General features: G+C 37.4%; 1 protein-coding gene and 1 pseudogene across 3 annotated transcripts in view; both read right to left on the reverse strand.

Moving 5' to 3' along the window:
• ssh1b (slingshot protein phosphatase 1b) overlaps positions 1–12,820 on the reverse strand; it is a 107,899-nt gene extending 95,079 nt beyond the window's left edge. For 2 of the 3 annotated variants that reach the window (XM_026921991.3, XM_026921990.3), the window contains exon 1: positions 12,490–12,820. Coding sequence is in view for 2 of the 3 variants with exons in the window: in XM_026921990.3 (XP_026777791.2) it covers positions 12,490–12,537 (48 nt within the window). In the remaining variant the exon portion in view is untranslated. The remainder of the gene's footprint in view (positions 1–12,489) is intronic. The other variant, XM_026921992.3, reaches the window with a different exon arrangement.
• A 3,569-nt stretch (positions 12,821–16,389) lies between these two features.
• Positions 16,390–20,489, reverse strand: LOC113531459 (uncharacterized; annotated as a pseudogene).
• Positions 20,490–21,376: the final 887 nt, after the last annotated feature.

Here is a 21,376-nt window from a genome sequence, read left to right on the forward strand (position 1 = left end):
CTGTTCCAAAACTGTGCAGGTACACTCAAGTCATGATGGCTATGACATATACCAAGTTTGGGCTGAATATGCTTAAGCGTTATGGAGATCTTGCCAATCTTGCTCATTGACGAATTCGTTCACTCGTTATTCGAGAACAATTTGACTAATCAGCTTGAATTTGATCATTTTGTCAGCATGGTCTCAAGATGATCTGATTCGTTTTTGTTAAAATCAGATGAATGGTCTAGGAGAAGTTAGAAAAAGTAGGTTTTCAAAAGATTTCAAAATGGCGAACAGCAAGTTCGGTCAACCATGGCATAACAGATATAACTCTTCTCGGCATGAACCAAGGAAACTATCGAAACCAGTCTCATGACAATAGGCAAAAGTAATCAAACGCTATTAGCATTTTTATAAGTTTGTTATAATTTCTGACAACAAGGTGATGCTGTCCTGAAACTTTTTAAGTGCCTTCACGGAATGGTGCCAATGGCACATATCGAATTTCGCCAAGTCATTCATAAAATAAGATATTCCTTTATTTGTCCTGCAGTGGGGAAATTGCATGCAATTTATGTCTAAATTCAAAATAGCCGACACCCAAAAGTTTCAGAAGTTATAAGCAAACATATGCTTTTTTCATAGCTCGTGAACACCAGGTGCGCTGTTCTGAACCTGTGAGGGTACCCTCATGTCATGATGGCTATGACATATACTAAGTTTGGTCTAAATATGCTAAAGCATTACGGAGAAAAATGCCTTGTCCATTTGTGTCCATCATGTCCATTTCAGCATGCTCGCCATAAAATCTGTTTGCACATTATTCGAGAACAGTTTGGTCTATCAAAAAGCTTTTAATAAGATTTTGCCAGGAAGGTCAGAATGTCTCCTATCTGTGTGCCAAATTTCATAACTTTCCTATTTATGGTTCTATGGTCTGCAATAGACTTCAAGAGCGGAAGAAGAAGAAGATGAACGATCACAATAGGTGTCTACGCACCTTTGGTACTTGGCCCCAATAATTATAGCTGCAAGCAGCATTTTTGGGGGCCAAGCACCCAGACTCAGTGAGCCACACATTCACAGACACGCTACAATTGTTGCCTAAGCAATCACAGAAAAGCAGAGCCATAACTTTAGGCAAAGGGATTCAAGAGTGATTTGTAGTTTCAATCATGATGTGTGTTTTGACAAGGGACAGTGGTGGAATTCTCTGACTATAGAAGGAAAGGTCTAGATCAGAGGTCGGGAACCTTTTCAGCTGGCAGAGCCATAAAAGCCAAAAAAGTTATGAGTTTTTCTTTTAAAGAGCCAGAGAAAACTTGACATTTTTTTATGATTTTATATGCTTATTATTATTCTTACCTTTACTACTTTTGATAATTATGTAGTAATAGTAATGTAACAAAATGGCCCGCTTTTCTTGTTCACACAAAAGAGCAACAAATCCTTTATTTTTTTCCCCCAGTATTTTGGGAGCTCCATCTGTACATACAGAAACAAGCTTATCCAGCTGCAGCTTCTTTTCTGTGGCGAAGTACATAAATGACTGAAACACATCCTCCCCTCTTGTTGAGCCTTTCATGGGCAAAACAGCAAGACTCTCTTCACGCAATGGGTCACTTGTTACATACCGCCCAACAACACTGAGCTGTGCTATATTGCTAACGTTGATAGACTCATCCAAGGCAATAGCAAAGTAGCTACCTGCATTGATGTCCCTAATTCGTGTCTCCTTTAATTGGTTTCCCATCATGTTGGCATGATCCTGAAACGTTCTTGCTGCAGGTGCATATATTGTATTTTCTGGTTATTTTTTCTTTGTTTCGAAAGTCAGTAAACAGTTCTTTTGCCACGTTCAGCATAAATCCTATGAAGTACTCTCCATCTGTAAACGGTTTTCTGTTCTTCACAATCACCAAAGCACCTGCAAAGCTAGCACATTTGAGCCAATCGTTTTGGTTGGCCCATGCTCATAGCTGCTGCTGGCTGGTCTGCACTCTCCGCTGGAGCTCAGCACATACTTTTTTTCTGCTGTCACCTGATTGATATTTCAAGGCAAATGCAGCATGGTGAGTTTTAAAGTGCCTCTTCACATTAGATTTTTTTAAGCGACGCAATTCGCTCCTTGCAAATGAAACAAACTCGCTCCTCAAATGAAAAATTTGTCTGTTGGACTGGAAAAAATTATACTCATCATCTTTTTTTTCCTTTTAGCCATTTCACCTTTGTTAAAAAACTGAAAACAGTGGCTATGTAGTTTTCAACCGATTTATGAATTAGACCAGGAAATTACCGCTCCATTCCACATAACCACTGAACTCGACATTGTCTAATGAAATTTAAGCTTGTTGTGGCAAATCACGATTGGCTGGTGTATACATGACAAATGGTCATCTATTATGAATTATGTAATATTTTAAAATATGTAATATGTAGATTTTTTAATTGAATCAACACACTAGCTTTCGTGATTGTTTTTTTTTTTTTGAGCCATAGGCAACAGAGCATGTGAACGAAGCAGAGCGGTGTGACTCTCTGCTACGTTTTCCGCTCCACTCAGTCGCTAACCGTCCAAGCAAGCGCTCCGTTAATATTCCGCTTGTGCTCGCCGGTAAACCAATTCCTGCTCAGATCCCGCTCCGATATAAAATTTCTCTAGTAGGCCTAATTGTTTTCTGTTTGTACTGAAATTCTTGGATAATTGTCTAAAATTAAGCAGTTATCATGTTTTAGAGCAGAATTCTTACACTTTCTACTTTTTAATTAATTTTATTAATTGTAATGTATTAATTAAAATTTATTAAATATATGAATCTAAAACACGTTGTTTTTAAGCTCCTTAGCAAACCTACCTAAAATGCAAAAATTGAAAAAGTGTATTTGTTTTGCGTTAACTTTATTTTTGTGAAAATAGCTGCCGTTGTTGTGCAATACAACATTCAAAACAGGCTCATTAAAACACAAATGCACACACAAGATGAAATGTGCGTAGATTTTCACAAAATACACCTGGATTATAAGGCCTGTGAAAAGCACACACAAGATAAAATGCACTTAAAGAATGCTTGGATTATGTACTGAAGTTAATGAAAGAAACACACTTTCTAAAGTTAAAATAGACCATAACTGCGGGGAACTGTGTTCTATTAAAACGTCTCTTGATGTTTACAGGATTTTAGAATTTACTTTTAGAAACATTAGCTTGGACAAAGTGTCTTCAGGCTCATTCGGTGTGCCCAGGACAGAAAACACTCGCTCAGTGCTGGAAGAACCACTGGGGATGCTGAAGATTTTGCGGGCGACCTTGGCTAGTCGAGGGAGGGATCCAGCACTGGTTTTGGAAAATCCTAGTACGTCTTCCTGTGCTGCCTATTTCACAGATTCACGATCTCGAACAAGCAAATCACCAAAAGGCATTCTGGGTTGAGCGAGTGGCGCGGAATCTTCAGAAAGGCGCTCTGCGCTCTTAAGGTAATATTACCACTCCACTCCCCGCTCCGCTCCGCTCACATGCTCTGATAGGCAATCACTGAAAAAGCCATATATGGCTTGCGAGCCATAGGTTCCCAACCCCTCGTCTAGATGAACAAATGGGCAGCAGGGTGGCATTGCTGCTGCAGCTGCCACTACTGCTGTGACCTGTGGTGCTGTCTGTTGCTACTTTGACCTGTGGTCTTGACTGCTACTGCTACTACATGATGCCACTGACACATACCGACTTTCATAACGACATGTCAAGACATTCATGAAATACAACATTTTACGTCTAAATTCAAAATGACCAACACCCAAAATGGACACCATAGGAAGAGACCAGTTTCGTGATTTTAGGACAAACCTAAAAAAGTTACAAGCAAAAATATGCTTTTTCATCTCTCGTGAAAACTAGGTGGGACTGTTCCAAAATTATGCAGGTACCCTCAAGTCATGGTGACTATGACATATACTAAGTTTGGTCTGAATATGCTAAAGCATTACGGAGATACAGCCTCGCGTCCATTTCGGCGTGCTCACCGTCAAATTCATTTGCATGTTATTTGAGAATGGTTTGACTAATCAACTTAAATTCCATAACTTGGTCTGAAGATGATCTCTTTAGATTTTCATGAAAAAAGTCGAGAGTTTGAAAAAGTAGTTTTTTCAGAAAATTCAAAATGGCAGAAAACCTAGTCAGAGGAAAAAGGAATTTTGTTTCTAGCCCTTACAGTTCAAAAGTTATTAGCATAAACATGAGTGCAAATTTGAGCTGTTGGTGGCGCTAGAGGGTTTGAGATAGCGACTCCAAATCTGCTATGGTAACAATTCAGACTGTCTCCTATCTGTGTGCCAAATTTCATAACTTTCCTATGTACTGTTCTATGGACTGCCATAGACTCAAGAGCGGAAGAAGAAGAAGAAGTATAATACTAAGAAGAACACTAACAAAAACAATAGGTGCCTAGGGTTAGGGTGCACACCTGCAGTGCTTGTCCCCTAATAAGAACACTAACAATTACAATACAGTAGGTGCCAAGACACCTGTGGTGCTTGGTCCCTAATAATAATAACAATAACTAGATAGTGCAAAAACTGTGAGTGTTGCGAAGGCAAATCTTCAGTGTCTCACAAACACACACTTCGTAATTCTACACTTATTACATATTACATGCATAATGATACATTTAAGCCTCGGCTAATTTGTCTCTTTACACCATCCATATTTCTGGTATGAGACAAAAGAACTTATATTTCCCTTTTCCCCATCCATATCGCTGGTATGAGAAAAAGAACTAATTTGTCCCTTTTCCCTATCATTGTTGCCAGAAGTCAGAAGCAGGAAGCGTGGTATAAAGACAGCGCAAAAAAACACTCAAAACTGATAACAACATGGTTCGCTTCAGAAGATCCACATGGTCGTTTTGAAGCTTAATATGTGTAGTTTAAGCTAAAACTTTTCGATTTATGACCCCATAAATAAGACGAGTAAAATGTGTTAGAAAAACATTATCCACATTTACAGACTCCGTTATATAGATAAACAAGCCTTCAAAACTGAAGTGATTCAGGTCAAGGGTGGACGGCTGATCAATATGATGCAAAAATGTGTAGCTTGACCAGGAATTATTTGATCTATGACATTGGTTGATTAATAATAATCAGGGTTTGAAATTAACACCCGCCAACCCGCCAAATGCGGGTAAAAAATCAGCTGTGGCGGGTAAAGTTGTCAAATCGCTAGCCAATCTGGCGAGTTACTTTTTATAAATAATGTTCACTTGTTAATTTCCTGGTAAAGCTCATGTAAGCCAAATACTCAACTCGTGAGCCATAATGGTGTACTAAATATAGTACTATTGTGCAGAATGTGCGCATATCTGGCTTACTTGAACACACCCGTCACTATGCAACAAATAACGGCGCACTAGACTCGATAAAACTCTCGATACAACTCTGGACTTGAACATACTGTAATAATGTGGCGATACTTAGCTGGGGTTACTAACCCCAGCCTAAAAAGGAAAGTCGCCCCAAACAACGAAGGAGACCAATAAAAGAAAAGCAGAAGTTTTAATACCAAGTGGCAACCTGGGCGCGAATGGCTTGTCTATGACACCACAAATCAGATAATGTACTGTGAGGACTGCCAGACATATGCGTTGGAAAAGCACAAAACAAATAATTTTGTTACTGGAACGAATAACTTCAAGGTGGAAGCTGTTAAAGACCACGAAAATTCAAAAGGTCATCTCCAGAGCTTAGCAACAAAACAAGCAAAATCAACGTCTATTGAAAACAGTGTTACAGCTAAATGCATACTATCAATGAAGTCATCACTATTAGACCGAATGAAACTTCTCTTTTGAAAAGCTCATGCTGTGGCGAAAAAAGGGGGACCCTTCTCGGATTTCACATGGATGTGTGAGTAAGTACTGTTTAAATTGTTTTTGTTGTGCTCCTTTACAGATGAATACTAGTTACTTAAAATACGTACTGTTTGTGATCAACTGTTAGCCAAGTAATATTAGCTAATGCAAGTGCTCCAAAATATAACAGTAGATTGTTTACTAAACTTTGACATAGAAAATGGTGCTTTACATTTATCAACATATACTGTATAGTAAACAGATATAGTAGCAGTCAAAGGTTTGGACACATTACTATTTTTAATGTTTTTGAAAGAAGTCTCATACAGAAAAAATAATAAAAATAAATGATATTTAAAGTATACTAAAAATAGAAAACCATTATTTTCAATTGTAATAACATTTCACAGTATTACTGTTTTTTTTCTGTATTTTTGATCAAATAAATGCAGGCTTGATGAGCACAAGTGACTTCTTTTAAAAACATTAAAAATAGTAATATGTCCAAACTTTCAATCAGTACTATATACGCGGCTATCTTTGTTAAACACTGAATATGTTCAGTAATTTTTTTTTTACTTGTTTTATGACAGTTTACAGGGACAACATACAGGAACATCAGTCAAGCAAAGCTATTCAGGCACTGCATAGCGGAGGAAGAGAGAAGAAAGTTAAGGGAGAGTGTGTCCACTGCGAAATTCATCTCTGTGATGACAGATGGATCTGTAGACTGTTCAGTTACAGAAGAGGAGATGGTGTACGTAAGGACCGCAAAGGCTGGGCAGTTCAGAGTTGATTTTGCTGGTGTTCAGGCAGTCTCTAGGCCAGACGCCAGCCACATTGCTGAGGCAGTGAGTAGCATTATGGACAGCATATCAGGCAATAGTACAGACAGCATTCAGTGGAAGAGAAAACTTGTAGCCATAACCACAGACGGAGCTGCGGTGATGACTGGTGAGAAGAACGGTGTGGTCACAAGAATCCGGGGAGACAGGTCTTATGTGTTGGGCATCCACTGCATGGCCCACAGGCTTGAGCTAGCTTATCCTGATGCAGTGAAACAAAGTCTAGGAAGGTTGAAGACCTAATGACTGGTCTTTATACTTTGTACCACAAGAGCTCAGTAAACAGAGATAAACTCAAGACAAGCTTTGAGGAGCTCAACATGAAGCCCTTGATTCCAACCAGAATTGCTGGAACCCGGTGGGTGGCACACTTCCTCAGGGCTTTAGATCATTTCCTGGGAGGCTATGCAGGAATTACACATCACTTGGAAAAGGCACTTTAAGTTATACTATTTGTAAGTTATAATGTAAAAACAGTCAGCAGAGATGCATGCTTTTTTATCTCTTACCTGTATGAAACAAAGATATTTTATTTTTAAGTGCAGACAATGCAGACTGATGTCAAACTTAAGGCCAAGGCCAAAGGATTCCTTAATATCATCAATGATGGTACACTTGTAAAGTTCTCCTGCCTTCTCTATGACATTTTTACACACCTCAGCAACCTGTCAGTCACCCTGCAGAAGTCATTAGTGACTTTGGCTGAGGCTCAAAGCTGCCTCTCTTCCACTCAGGCAGTTTTAAAGAAGTATAAGTCAAGGTGTTCATTCTTATGTTTCGTGGTGTTACATTTCCATCATAAAATTATTCATTTTAAAGGAGTAGTTGGCTCCTTCTGTGTGTGCATACTTGTCACATAAAGTCTAAAATTTGCTTACCCTAGACCGGGGCCTAAGTTGAGGTCAGTGCTGGAAGCTGATACATATGAGAACGTCCACCTGAAGCCTGTTAATGCTGAACAGCTGGATATGGCCAAGAAATAGCTTATAGATTCTTTGTGCCATTGCCTCACTGAAAGACTTGGGGATGTAAGCTGTGGTGTCCTGAAGGCTAATGCGACTGATCAGTTTCCAACGATGGCCAGATGCAGACATGAGTACAGGTTAGTAATTAAATATATAAACCTTAACCAACACCTTTTAATAGGGAAGATAACTTGACAGTATTATGGAAAACAACATATTTCATAAATATTATGTATTTTAGACTTTGGCGACACTGACGTGGAAGAGCTCACACATCATTTCAAGCCTTTTCTCTTGTCAGCTGGAGTGGATGTTGACTTGATGCCGGATCAATGGACTGTACTAAAGTCACGACTGTACCAGCAAATGGGGCCCTTAGAGAAGATAACCTGGCCCGCTGTGAACAGGATGCTGAGCCATGAGTGTCCTGATATTCTTCATCTTTTTGACCTCATACTTGCCATCCCATCATCTTCTGCTGACTGTGAAGGTTTTAGTTTAATGAAGTTGGTGAAAACTGACTGGCATGCAAGACTGAAGGCTGAGACACTCTGTGACCTTCTTACTGTCCAGCTGAACTCTCCTGATATCATGCACTTTGATCCCACCAACACCACTGAGATATGGCATGCAGAGAGAGTTTACACTCCCGCAGACCAGAGTTCACACGCAAAGACCGAGCTGAAAAACAGCACTTCCTTAGTGACACAGTGGACTCTGAGGATGAGAGCTCTGAGGACATCTGAGCATTTGTTTAAGTGAAATTCAGATTTTATAATAAATAATAATAAAATATATGTTTATAAGTAAAGATGTGACATAGTTAATCTGGTTATTTTCTTTCTTTTTTTTTTTTGGCTAGTAGAAGTTCTGAATGGCCAGTAACTTAAAAATTTAGTAGCCAAATTGGCTGGTAAGTGAAAAAGTTAATTTCAAACCCTGATAATAATAATAATAATAATAATAATAATAATAATAATAAAAAAACAGAGAAAGATTAGTGTGTCATTTCCACAACACATTAAACAATAATAAAATCAAAGAATAATTAGTACTAAAAAATAGTAATAACTATATAAGAAGAAGAAGAAGAATTTTGCAGTAAAATGTGTACAGACACCGATCAGTTATACCATTAAAACACTGGTGTATCTATGTTTACACTGCAGATTTGTCCCATCCAACAAGTAATCTGAATCACCTACTTTCTCTTGTCGACCTCTGATTGGATTTCTCTATATAATACCGACCAATAACAAGCTTGAGCTTAATGCTGCCATGGCAGTTGGAATGCTGGTTGACTTCTGCAAGCATCCCTCCGCCTGCCAACCCCTGACAACCAACAGCTCAACTGTGTCAAAGGTTGAGTCTTTCAGATTCTTATGGACCACCATCACCAACTCACTGAAATGGGCCAACAACATACCCATCATCCTCAAGAAAGCACAGCAACTCAGGAACTCAGGAAGCTCATGTACCTCAACCAGTCCTGAAAAGATTTTATTGAGCCATTATAGAAAGTGTGCTCACTACCTCCATCACAGTCTGGTTCCTCTCTGAATCTTCCATCTGTAAAACAAGACTGTAGAAAGTGGCTCAGCAGCTGTGAACTCAACAAGATCAAGGACCTATACACCATCAGACAAAGAGGAGGGCAGTGAAAATTGCTGCTGACACCAAACAGCCAAGCAACAACCTTTGTCAAGTTGCTGTTGCAGAGGCACTAGTACATCACCTCCCAAGCTACATGCCACAGACACAGTTTCTTTCCAGATGCTATCCAGTTAATCTACCACCCCAGTCCATAGCAAATTACTGTTCTTAGTACTTACTAAACTCTTACTGAACTACCTGAAAATTGTTTGATTGTTGCACTGTCTGTTGTTGTTGCTGCACTGTATGTTTTAATGTACCGTTTAATGTTGCACACTGGCACCAAACCAAAGCCAATTCCTGTGAGCACAACTCATAGGCAATAAAGTGTTTCTGATTCTGATACGCATGTCCTGAGATATTACCTGTACAGATGACAAGTTAATCGGTATGGTTTTACAAAAATGTGTGGAAACACAAAAAAAAGTAGAGGATATGGTTACCTGATCCACGTTCCCTGCCCAATCTGTGCTGTGCATGCAATGGTAAAATTGGGCAGGGGATGTAGATCAGGTAGCAGAAGAGTTCTTTAACACGGAAATTGACTGAAAAACTTTATTTGTGACTTCTAGTACAATGACTGGTTAGGTGGGAAAAAGTGTATTTTTTTTAACCAGTATATAATTACTTAGAAACAATAAGGCACAAAAAATATATAGATGTTTGTAAATATAGGAAGGCCAGAAAATATAATTTAGCTACATGATACCCACAACTCAGGGAGGGGTTTTGATTGGCCAACAAGACTTAATGAGGAGACGTCCACAAACAAGTAATCAGCTACCAATAAATATCATAATTATCTTCCGTTGCCTACCAATAAATATCATAATTAAAATATTATGACCGTATGCAGATCCAGCACTACACAACAACAAGAATAAAAATCATGAAAGTATTATCCTTTATGCTGAACTGTGGTTTATTTATTCATTCACCCTCTTGCACCAGAACTTTGAAGCACAATGTTGATCCATAAAGCCCGTAAATGCTTTTACTTTTTGTATCGGAGATATGACGCAAATGGTCTTTCACTGATATCCACAGAATTACCAAGTGTGTAAGGCTTCTTGCCATGCTATAGTATTTGATGCATTGGAAGTGAGAACAGGTTGTGCGCATAAACATATATGTGATGTCATTATGTTGGCTTGGAAAGAGTCAACATTCTGTTCCTCATATTCTCACAAAATTCTTCTGTTTTCATGGGTCGCAATTTTTGACATAGAGCCACGAAATTCGGCAGGATCATAGATCCTATATGGGAATAGTGTGCTTGTGCTTTTGGGAAGGATCTGAAGTAGGGTTGCCACATAGCAGTGTTCCGAACAGCATTTTTTCCCCACTGAAAAATTTTTTTTTGCTCTAATTCCTTCAGTTCTCAAGCTACAACCACTATATTCACATGGTCAAACCTGGGTACATCAGAACCCATCATGCCAAATTACAGACAGATTGCACTCATCCTGCTCGTTCTATCCATAATTCTTTCTTCCTCCTTCCTCCTTCTTTCTTCCTCCATTCATTTTAATGGGAAAAGCTAGAGTGAGTGATGTCATCTCTACTCTAGATGTAGATGTAGAGTAAACTGTCTGAATTCACTGTTCCAACAAAACATTTTCCTCTAAAATCCTTATACTTTCACCTAGAAACTCCATTCATGCTTTAAATTGTTTGAGCTACTTTCCCTTTCAAAAATCTCTAAATATCTAATTGCTTCAAAATAAGTTTCAGCATTTTTACCATTTTAACCCTTACATATAAGAAACTTTTATCCTTTTAACTTTTATACACTTAACTGTTAAAAATTTTAAAATCAATGACAAAAAAAACCTCATCATTTTACTCTTTTAGCATGTTTAGCAGGCTCTATCAAGTCAACATCAAAATTTGTTCACAAACTTTAGCCTTCTTGTAGTATTTGATGCAATCATCAAGAGAAAATGGAAATAGCTTTGGGACAAATTTGTCCGAGCCGAGAAAGGTGGAAGATGGTGCCGTGGTGGGGATGCTGCCAGTGGGTACGGCTATCCTGCTATTCTGGAAATTCTTCGATGGCTCTTTGATTTTATAAAGAACTGTACTACTGACTCCAAATTTCATGATCTGGTAATGTGGAAATGTTTAAAAAAAAAAAAAGTAACACAAGAAAAAATGCTGAGTATGTACAACAGCAATGCGCATTAGAAAAGTTTTGGGTGGACATTTTTATTTGTTATTTAATATATACGAGCCCAACAGCCTACCAGGCATTAGCGTGACAGACACTGACCTGCTGACAATATGTAATCTACCTGAATTTACAGATGTTGGCCTTAACCTGTCAGCCTGGACAGATGTCTATTCCAGTCCTACCTACACCACACCAGACTTCTCTCTGCCTTGTATGGATGGCTGACTACCACCAAGTTCTCTTCAGAATTAGATGTATGGAAACATAAAGGGTCATAACCAAATTAATATTTCAAGAGCAAAAAACTTACCTTACTTCGGAAATAAATGTTAATTGCAAAGGAAAACAATATATCTACCATATTACTGTGCTCTATTTTCAAGGGTTTTTTTTTTGTCCCATTGAAGATCATACAGGTTTGAAACAAAATAAGAGTGTGTGTATATTATGACAAGGTAAACAACCTCTTCATTTGAACTTTTAGACTAATTATATTTAGCCTATAATTTATTTTTATAAATCTTTTAGTGAATGCATGAGTGTGAAGGCATTTTCTATATTTGGCTATTTATATATTGCAGAAAGTTTATTCTAAAGATGTATTTGTCAATGTATATTTTGTATAAGTAAAACAGTGAGTAACTGAATGTGATGGGTGTTAAACAAATTATTACATATATAAGGTGATATATCTATTTCTTTAAGTATTTAAGATAGTAAGTAGAAAATTTTAAGTAGAAATTTTGTTGATTGGGTAACGTCGTGTTACCCAACTGAAATTAACATCGTTTAAATGTACGGTAAGCAAATCAATTACATTGCTTTTACGTTTGTTTTCAATGGCGTGTACGACGTTGATTCAACATGACTGATGTTGGATCAATGTCAGAGATAAACGTTGTTTCGATGCCGCGAGAGACATCAATTATACGTTGATTCTGTGTCAGTTTGCTATCTGCGATGTCAGCTCTCAGTAACCCCTAAATTGTCTCTTAACCCCGGATTCCTCTGGATTCCGTATTTACCTTCCCTGCGATGGGCGGCGGGGAGCGTTGCAGGGTCACCAATGCCATGGTCGGAGGTGATATAGTGTCCTAGGTGCAAAGCAGCTTTTCAGGAGCGCATCAAAAAAAATTATCACCGCCCTGGCATCCCTATTATCTCGCGTCAGCATTCGGTCCAGCTCGGGTGTGGTAGTCCCGCAGACATATCGAAGATAAACGCCAAAATATCGCTGATTTGGGGTTTTTTATTTGCTGGAATATATGTGGTTGGCGCAATTCACTTATCAGGCATTTCGGCTTCTCAGCCTGGACCAACCGCATCGCACTGATTTCAGCCTCTTCCTGACAACAACGCGGCGTGTGCAGCCACAGCATCCAATCCGATGCCATTTTCCATGTGCGTTCAGGCCTTGTTGAAAGGCACGCCTACTAACGAACTCCTAAATAAATGTTGTTTTACGGGCGCGATTTAAAAAAAAAAAAAAAAAAAAAAACACACACACACACACACACACACACACACAATGTTTCGTCAAGATCAAGATAAAGTCGTAAGCTTTGGAGAAAAAAAGTCATAATATTTCTAGAAGAACTCAATTTTTACGAGTAAAAACCCGTATATCTTGAGGTGTTCAAATTTGATTCAAATTGCCGCACATGCACAAAAGCGTCATACGTTACGAACATGACTGTCCTTGGTTCTAACAAGCTAGAAACAAAATTCTTTTTTCTTCTGATTCCTTGGCTTGTGCCGAGTCGAGTGCATACCATGGTTTACCATTTCCACCTGACTAGATTTTCCGCCATTTTGAATTTTCTGAAGAACCTACTTTTTCGAACTCTTCCTAGATGGTTCATCGGCTCTTCACATCTGAGTTAGATCATGCAGACCATGCTGGCAAAAACTTATTAAAAGCTGTTTGATAGACCAAACCGTTCTCGAATAACCCACAAACGAATTCGATGGCAAGCAAACAAAAAAAAAAAGCTGTATCCCTGATCAGATGTGGCCATTTGGAATGCGTGTCAAAGATATCCTGCAATTTCATGCGGTATCAAGCAGGATCACGCGCACACTGCAGGCAGTCATGTTTCATCTGAACAAACAGCTTGCTAGTGTCATGGAAAACCTTCTCAGTCCAAAATATAAGAAAAATAACTTTCCAAAGTCAAAGGGTTTTAGATGCCAAAAATCAGACTTTATTGGAAAAAAACAACAAAGCCGAGATGTCTGCAGATCATCTGATTTACAGTACATAGTCGTGGCTCATGCTTTTATACAATGCTAAAACAATGATCTCATTAGGTGGAGTTTTCTCATTTTTTCTTTTAATCCTGACCTCTTGCCACAATTATTTCATTGTCCCTCTATCTTTGTTTTAACTGTGGCACAAGCTCAGTCAGTTTAGTTTTTAAAAAAAAATCTTAACATTGGCCACAACCTTAACAATGCAACGTAAGAAATAACAAACGTCACACTGGTGAAAAAAATACAAACTTCATGTACTCTGGTAGAGAAAGAGCACTGTCCCATGAGAAATGGCAGAGCAAGCCTGGACTGAAAAGATACAATTTATGAATGAGAACTGTGTGCTTAGTGATTTCCCACAAGCTAGGTCACATCAGTTTGTCTTAGATTTCTTGATTCACATACACAAATATTCTTTATAAAATTATTTTCTAATTGATTAGAACTATGCTTAAACACTAATTTAACATAAAATCACATTCTCTTCATGATTAAAATGCAGTTCAAAGTCATTCTTAGGCCTTTGATGGATTAACACATTTCACTTTGATTTGATTATTTTGACCTGATGGATTACATCATACTCTGATCAAGAAAATTCTTCTATACTAGTAGATACAGTACTGTACAGCATGTACACTTTTTCTATGCAAACGGTGCTGTTTTGTGAACCTTTCTCAGAACCATTTTGCACCAAGCAGCATGAAAGTCGATTCGTGTGTGCACGCATAAATATGAATCTCCTTCCTCAAAGTAGCATTGAATTAATTCTCCTTTCTTTCCAATGGAAACTGTTGTTCTTTTCTTAGATTTAAAATTTCACTATTGAAAAAAATGGAACACAGAAGTGAACACAGAAGTCCACATGCTGAAAAAAATACATTAACATAATTTGTTTTTATACATCCATACATAAACCATATGTAATATTTTTTCTTAATTTTTTCTAATCAACCACACATTCCATTTTTTCAGTTCAATTCAAGTTTACTGTACAATACTGTACTGCACACATGCTGATAAAACATTAATAATTCAGTTATTAATAGTATTTTTACATGTTTGGCATGTGAATTTGATTTACATTAATTTAATTTACATTAATTTATTTGAAGTTAATGCATAAATATGTGCATTAATGTAGAACTCGGTTTTATTTTGCTTTGCTTTATTGCGTTAAGACAGTTTTAGTCATAATTTTTGTCTTTTGACAAAAATAGCGTTTCAATTTAGTCAATATTTGATCATGCCATATCCATTAATTTTTGTCAATTTTACTACAATTTACTAAATAACTAATAATGATTTAATAACTAAAATGGCATTATTGTTATTGTTGAGGGAAAAAAACTCTTTGTTAATGAAAATTTTCATCATGTCATTTCGACAAGATTAACACTGCAGTTCAGTCTAAAGGCTTGAAAAAACTAAAGACAACGACCAGGAAGATAAAGCAAATTTTATCACACGTTCCTTGTCTTTGGCAATTTACCACCGAACAATGACACTGTAATCCAAGGAGAAAAATAATATTTTTGTGTTAAGATTTTTCTCCCATATATAATCCTATTAAAAACCTACTAAGGCAGAGGTTGAGCCAATAATCTAAAAGGAAAGCGTATTAAGTTAAAATTTTCATACATTGTAGCTTTATATAGCCAAGCCTATTTTTTCCCACCTCAGTACAGTGGTCTACTCATTGGTAATGCTTAGATGATCGATAATAACAAATGTACTGTAGCATATCCTATGTAAACATAAATATAAAAATAACCATTAACTGCACTTAATTAATTACTATTAATTGTATTCTAATGTATAATATATTAACGATTATTAGTTCATTGTAGGCTGCGTATCTTTTACTGCTATATTAATATTTTGGTCATTCAGATTTCTAGTCCTAATTACAGTTCCTCAAGTAAATCCACTGAGTAGACTACAGTACTTAAATCCTATTTAACAAAGAAACAGCACAATGGATGCTAAAGTATGGTGCAATAAATAGAAAAGGTGAGTTAACCAGCCCCACATCTTTAGCTCCACCACTACTGAAAACAAAGTGACACCCATGTATTTCCTAAGCAAATAAATTACTGATCACTTTTCAACACAATTAAGCTTTTATTAAATATAATTTGCAAATAGTATAGAGTAAAAGAATTATTTTAATCCAATGATTTTAGCAGTAATTGCAATATGTTTGTTCCGTGGATTTAAAAGATGGACTGAAGTGAGCCATCTGTTTTGGAGAAGTTGGATAAGTCAATCTCTTTTCACCCTCCATTCACAGGGTGTGAGGTGGAATTTCCGACCAACCGGTTTTGCGGGTTTCACTCGCCCCGAATTGGGGGTTTTATTTCCTTCAATTGCAACTTTGAATCTTACAATTGTGAGTGTAGGCTGCATGTCACAACTGTGACCTTATGTATTTATTATTATTTACATGACTTTATAAGTCGCATTTTTTGTCATTGTGTCCATCTTTGCAACAGACCTTGTAGAGCAACTGTTCAGACGTGTCATGCTGTATCCAAAATCACTCACTAACTTACTATTCCCTATATAGTGGGTGTCACAGTATTTTTATGACCTACGTTTGGCTTGTATGTTTGATTGTTGATAAATATAGATACACTCATTACTGTAGCACTAAGTTTTATTATGTTCCACTTTAATCTAATAAATACAAAAATACAGCAAAAAGGTTGTGTCAATGAAAAAGTTTATATTTATTGGAAAGTGATCCGAAATGTACAGTATTTTCATTTTATGGCATTACAATTTAGCCTATGTATGCTATATTCCAGTGTGTCTACTCTGATACTCAACCACTGCTGGAAGAACTTTAAACAGTCTATTTATGTACTTGTTGCATGCCATTACTGTGGGTTCCTTGAGCCAGAATTTATTTATGGCAGCAGTTAAGTCAGACTTTGTAGTTGGTTTTGCTTCTTTCCAAATATAGTCTTTCAGAGCATGGCACACCATCTCAATGCGATTCATATCGGGGGATTCTGGTGGAGTTTATACCCTCTGCAGCAATGACTCTGCTTGCAGCACTGTGTTTTGGGTGAATGTCCTGGAAAAAGTGGTGATGGACTCCAAAGTTTTCCCTAATGTAGGGAGTGGCGGTCTCTTTTATAATAGCAAATACTCAAAGAAAGACCGGTCCATTATCCCTTCAAAGATTACAGTAGGTCCTGGTCCCAGTCTGGATATTGTCGTCCAAACATGAACTTTCAGAGGGTGTTTAGGCTTTGGTTTGGGAACACGTCTGCCACTCTTATAAAATAATATCGTGGCAAAGTGATCCAAAGCTACCGTTGTTTCATCAGTGAAAATGATGTCTTGAAACATCTCCTTCTTATTGATCCATATCTGGGCTTGTTGAAGATGTATCTCTTTATTTTGTCTCTGATCATGGGACAATTTTGAGTTTTCCTGTACTGATCTGAATGGAACACTCGCCGATGTCCACTCTGTTGTCACTCCAGATCTGTTTTTTCACTGAACTTGTCGCCAGTTTGTCATTATGGCTAGTGATGCTGTCTATGACTGCGACAATGTCCCCAAAATCAAGGGCAAAACATTAAATAAATATTTGACACTTTAGGAACAACCAAAGCATGACATCGTTGCAACATATTTACATTTGTGATAGCGTCATACAGTATGGAGTGGGTAACTTATTTATTTTGCGTGGATTATGTATGCATGATGTTAGTTCTTTGTAATGTCTTCTGATGGTGCTCAATGTAGCATGTACACTAGTAGAACTCAGATGGTGGTGTATTTTTCAAGTGGAACTTCCAGCAGACCTCATCATCCTGATGTCTTGGGAATGCAGTTTGCTGATCATTTTGAGATGCCTTTACATGTGGATGTGCATTTATCCATACAGATGTCAAGGTGTCATTGGGGGCATGAACAATAAGTGAGAATGGGTTGTAGATACTGTAGGCTAGGCCCTATCTATCAGTCCAATCTAAACACTTAATGTAATGTTGTAATGTACTAAAGATAATGACCAGGAAGGTAAAACAAATTTTATCACACACTCCTTGTCTTATGCAGAATTTACCATGATGACAAAACAATGACATGATAATCACCAAAACCACTGTCAGCTGACAAGGAAGCGGCACGCGATGTTATACACGCCACTGTTGCAAAGTTACAGTCTAAACACCCTGAAGCTTTTGTGGTAATTACTGGAGACTTTAACCATGTAAATCTGGATTCCATTTTCCCAACTTTCCACCAGTTTGTTGACTGCACTACATGGGAAAACAGAACACTGGACCTTCTGTATGCAAATGTTAAAGAAGCATACAGAGCTACTACCTTAACCCCACTTGGTAGAACAGACCATAACCTCCTCTTTTTAACACCTTCGTATGTTGGCCCTGCAGGACAGCTTTGAAACATTTATCCATACGGATGTCAAGGTGTCACTGGGAAAGTGGACAGTAAGTGAGAATGTGTTGTAGGCTAGGCAGGCCTATAGCGGGCATGAATTGGATAAATTCATGTGATGAACCAAAGTTATTGTCATTAATTTTTAAACTGTAAAAACACTGTACCTAACACAAAAAAGCAACTTTATAAAGCATATTTTAAAGTAACTATACTCTGTTGACTCAAAGTGCGAAACATCTATGTTTACTGTATTTAGACCTTCTTAAAAGTATGTACCCTCCCCAAATTACCAAATAAAAAGACAGTTAAATAGTTAGGACAACTACTTGATAACTACTGCAATTCCAAAAAAACCTGGTAACTTGTTAATAGTTCAAATACGGTTTTAAAAGTCTGTGTAATCATCTCATTATTATGAAGGTAATTTTAAAGTGCAGTGTGTTTTTTTAATCTCATGTAATTATTATGAAGGTAATTTTAGTGCATTAAAAACTCACTTTTTTCCACACAAGACAGTAAAATGGTTAGGTCAAATAATTGATAACTATTGCAGTTACAGACTATGAATTGAGTAATACTCACTGAATTGAGTAATTTTTAAATAATGTACACATTATGAAATCAGAATACATGTGAATAAAAAAGAAAACTCAGTGAGGGCTATGGAATTTAAATGTATGGTAATATAGTAAATAAATATAATATAGTAAACAAAATAGCAAATAAATTGCACAGCAACTATATTTGCATTGGTATTAATTGAACATGTTTTACTCAGGAAAATTTATTTTAAATAGCTCATTTCTCCTTCCACCATCTCTTATCATGAGCTATACTTGTGTTCATTGTGCATGTGTTTCCACATCTTTATCCACCTAATTCTTTGCTTGGGAGTTTTTCATTTCTGTACATTTCTGTTCATTTTCATGAAGCACAATCTAAGTGCTAACAGGTCAGAGAATTACAGTTACTGTTTTATAAGAAAACACCATTCCTTGTGAAATTTTGATCGAAATGCATATTTTAGTCCAACTTACTACGCTCACTTCTCTCTTTGAAACACATGTATGCACCTTTAAAGTTTAACTACTCGGTTGAGCTACAGTATGTTGTTCCATGCGCCACCTGGTGTATATTGTGTGAAGCACAACAAATGGATTTAAATTCTAAAAAGTGTGCCTGCAGGGTGCTGCGTGATCACGTGTGATGAATCGCGTGAAACCACATGAAAAATGTGCATTCTTAAAGGCCCCATCTGTACGCATCATGATTGAGGGTAACTGCACAGTTTCGGAACAGGCCACCTAGTGTTCACAAGATATGAAAAAAGCATATTTTTGCTTGTAACTTCTGAACGGTTTGTCCTAAAATCATGAACCTGATCTTGTTAGGTTCTGTGGGGCATACCAAGCCAAACGATATGAAAATTTCCTAGGTCGGCCATTTTGAGTGTCGGCCATTTTGAATTTAGTCATAAAATGCTGTATTTTATGAACGACTTGGTGTATCGTTACGAAATTCCACATGTGCCATCAGCACCATGCCCTGAAGGCACTCAAAAAGTTTCAGGACAGCACCACCTTGTGGTCAAAAATTACAACAAAATTTAAAATACTATTAGCTTTTGATTACTTTTGCTGATTGTGATGACATTGAGCTTGATAGATTCCTTCGGTTATGCCGAGAACAATGATACCAGTTTTGCCATGGTCAGCCAAACTTGCTGTCCGCCATTTTGAATTTTCTGAAAAACCTAATTTTTCGAACTTCTCCTAGACGGTTCATTGAATCTTTACCAAATTTGACTCAGATCATCTTCAGACCATGCTGGAAAAAAGTTATCAAATTTAAGTTGATAACTGAAAGTTGAAAACTGATTAGTCAATCCATTCTCGAATAACATGCAAACAAATTTGACAATGAGCACACCGAAATGGACGTGAGGCTATATATCCGTAATGCTTTAGCTCATTCAGACCAAACTTAGTGTATGTCATAGCCATCATGACTTGAGGGTATCAGCACAGTTTTGGGACAGCACCACCTAGTGCTCAACACATATGTAAAAAAGCATATTTTTGCTTTTCGGACCGTTCGTCCAATTTTCACCATATAAACTTTTTGACATCTCAAACCATTTCCATATAATACATCGCTTAAGTTGACATAAGCGCCGCATGGTGTTAGGTGCAATATCTTGGCAACACTACTGCCTATTGCACTGAAACTTGGTATGTAAAATCATGACCATGCTCTGATGCTTGCTTAGCTCCTTACTTTGCTTCTGTTGTGCTTGGCCCCATAATTGCTGCTTGCAGCTATATTCAGGGTCCAAGCACCGAAGGTGCATAGGCGCATATTGTAATTGTTTGTGTTCTCATTCTTAGGGGCCAAGCACCGAAGGTACGTAGGCACCTATTGTAGTCATTAGTCTTCTTCTTCCGCTTTTGAAGTCTATGGCAGCAAAAAACCAAAATTCTTTTTTCCTCTGGTTTCCGCCGACTAGTTTTTTCCCACTTTGAATTTTCTGAAAAACATATATACTGACAAAAAAAAAAAAGATCAAATTCAAGTTGATTAGTCAAACTGTTGTCGAATAACGTGCAAATGAATTTGACGATGAGCACGCCGAAATGAACATGAGGCTATATCTCCATAATGCTTTTACGGATTATGTATTAGGGGTTCAAGCAAGAAGTGCTGAAACACTATTGTTTTTGTAAGCATGTTTTTTTATTATTACTAGGGGTTCAAGCACGAAGTGCTGAAACCCTATGATTTTTGTGAGGATTTTTATTAGGGGTTCGAGCACGCAGTATGGGAACCTTATTGTTTTTGTTAGAATTTTATTAGTGGTTCATGCACAAAGTGCTGAAACTCTATTGTTTTTGTAGGGATTATTATTATTATTATTATTATTATTATTATTATTATTATTAGGGGGCCAAGTACTGAAGGTGCATAGGCACCCTATTGTTATTTCATGTTTTCTTATTATTAGGGGGCCAAGCATAGGCACCCTATTGTTATTCTATGTTTTCTTCTTCTTCTTCTGGCTAGGGTGTCTATGGCAGCCCATAGAACTGTCTGGTAAAAAGTTGTGAAATTTGGCAGGAACATTCTGACCAAATTTGGGCCAAGTGTTGCCAACACTCTAGTGCTACCACTGGGTCAAATTTGGGCCTAATTTGGAAGTACATTTATGATCATAACATTTGAACCGTGTATCCAAATTTT

Source organism: Pangasianodon hypophthalmus, chromosome 27, assembly GCF_027358585.1.
Source record: "Pangasianodon hypophthalmus isolate fPanHyp1 chromosome 27, fPanHyp1.pri, whole genome shotgun sequence".
Classification (NCBI taxonomy): domain Eukaryota; kingdom Metazoa; phylum Chordata; class Actinopteri; order Siluriformes; family Pangasiidae; genus Pangasianodon; species Pangasianodon hypophthalmus.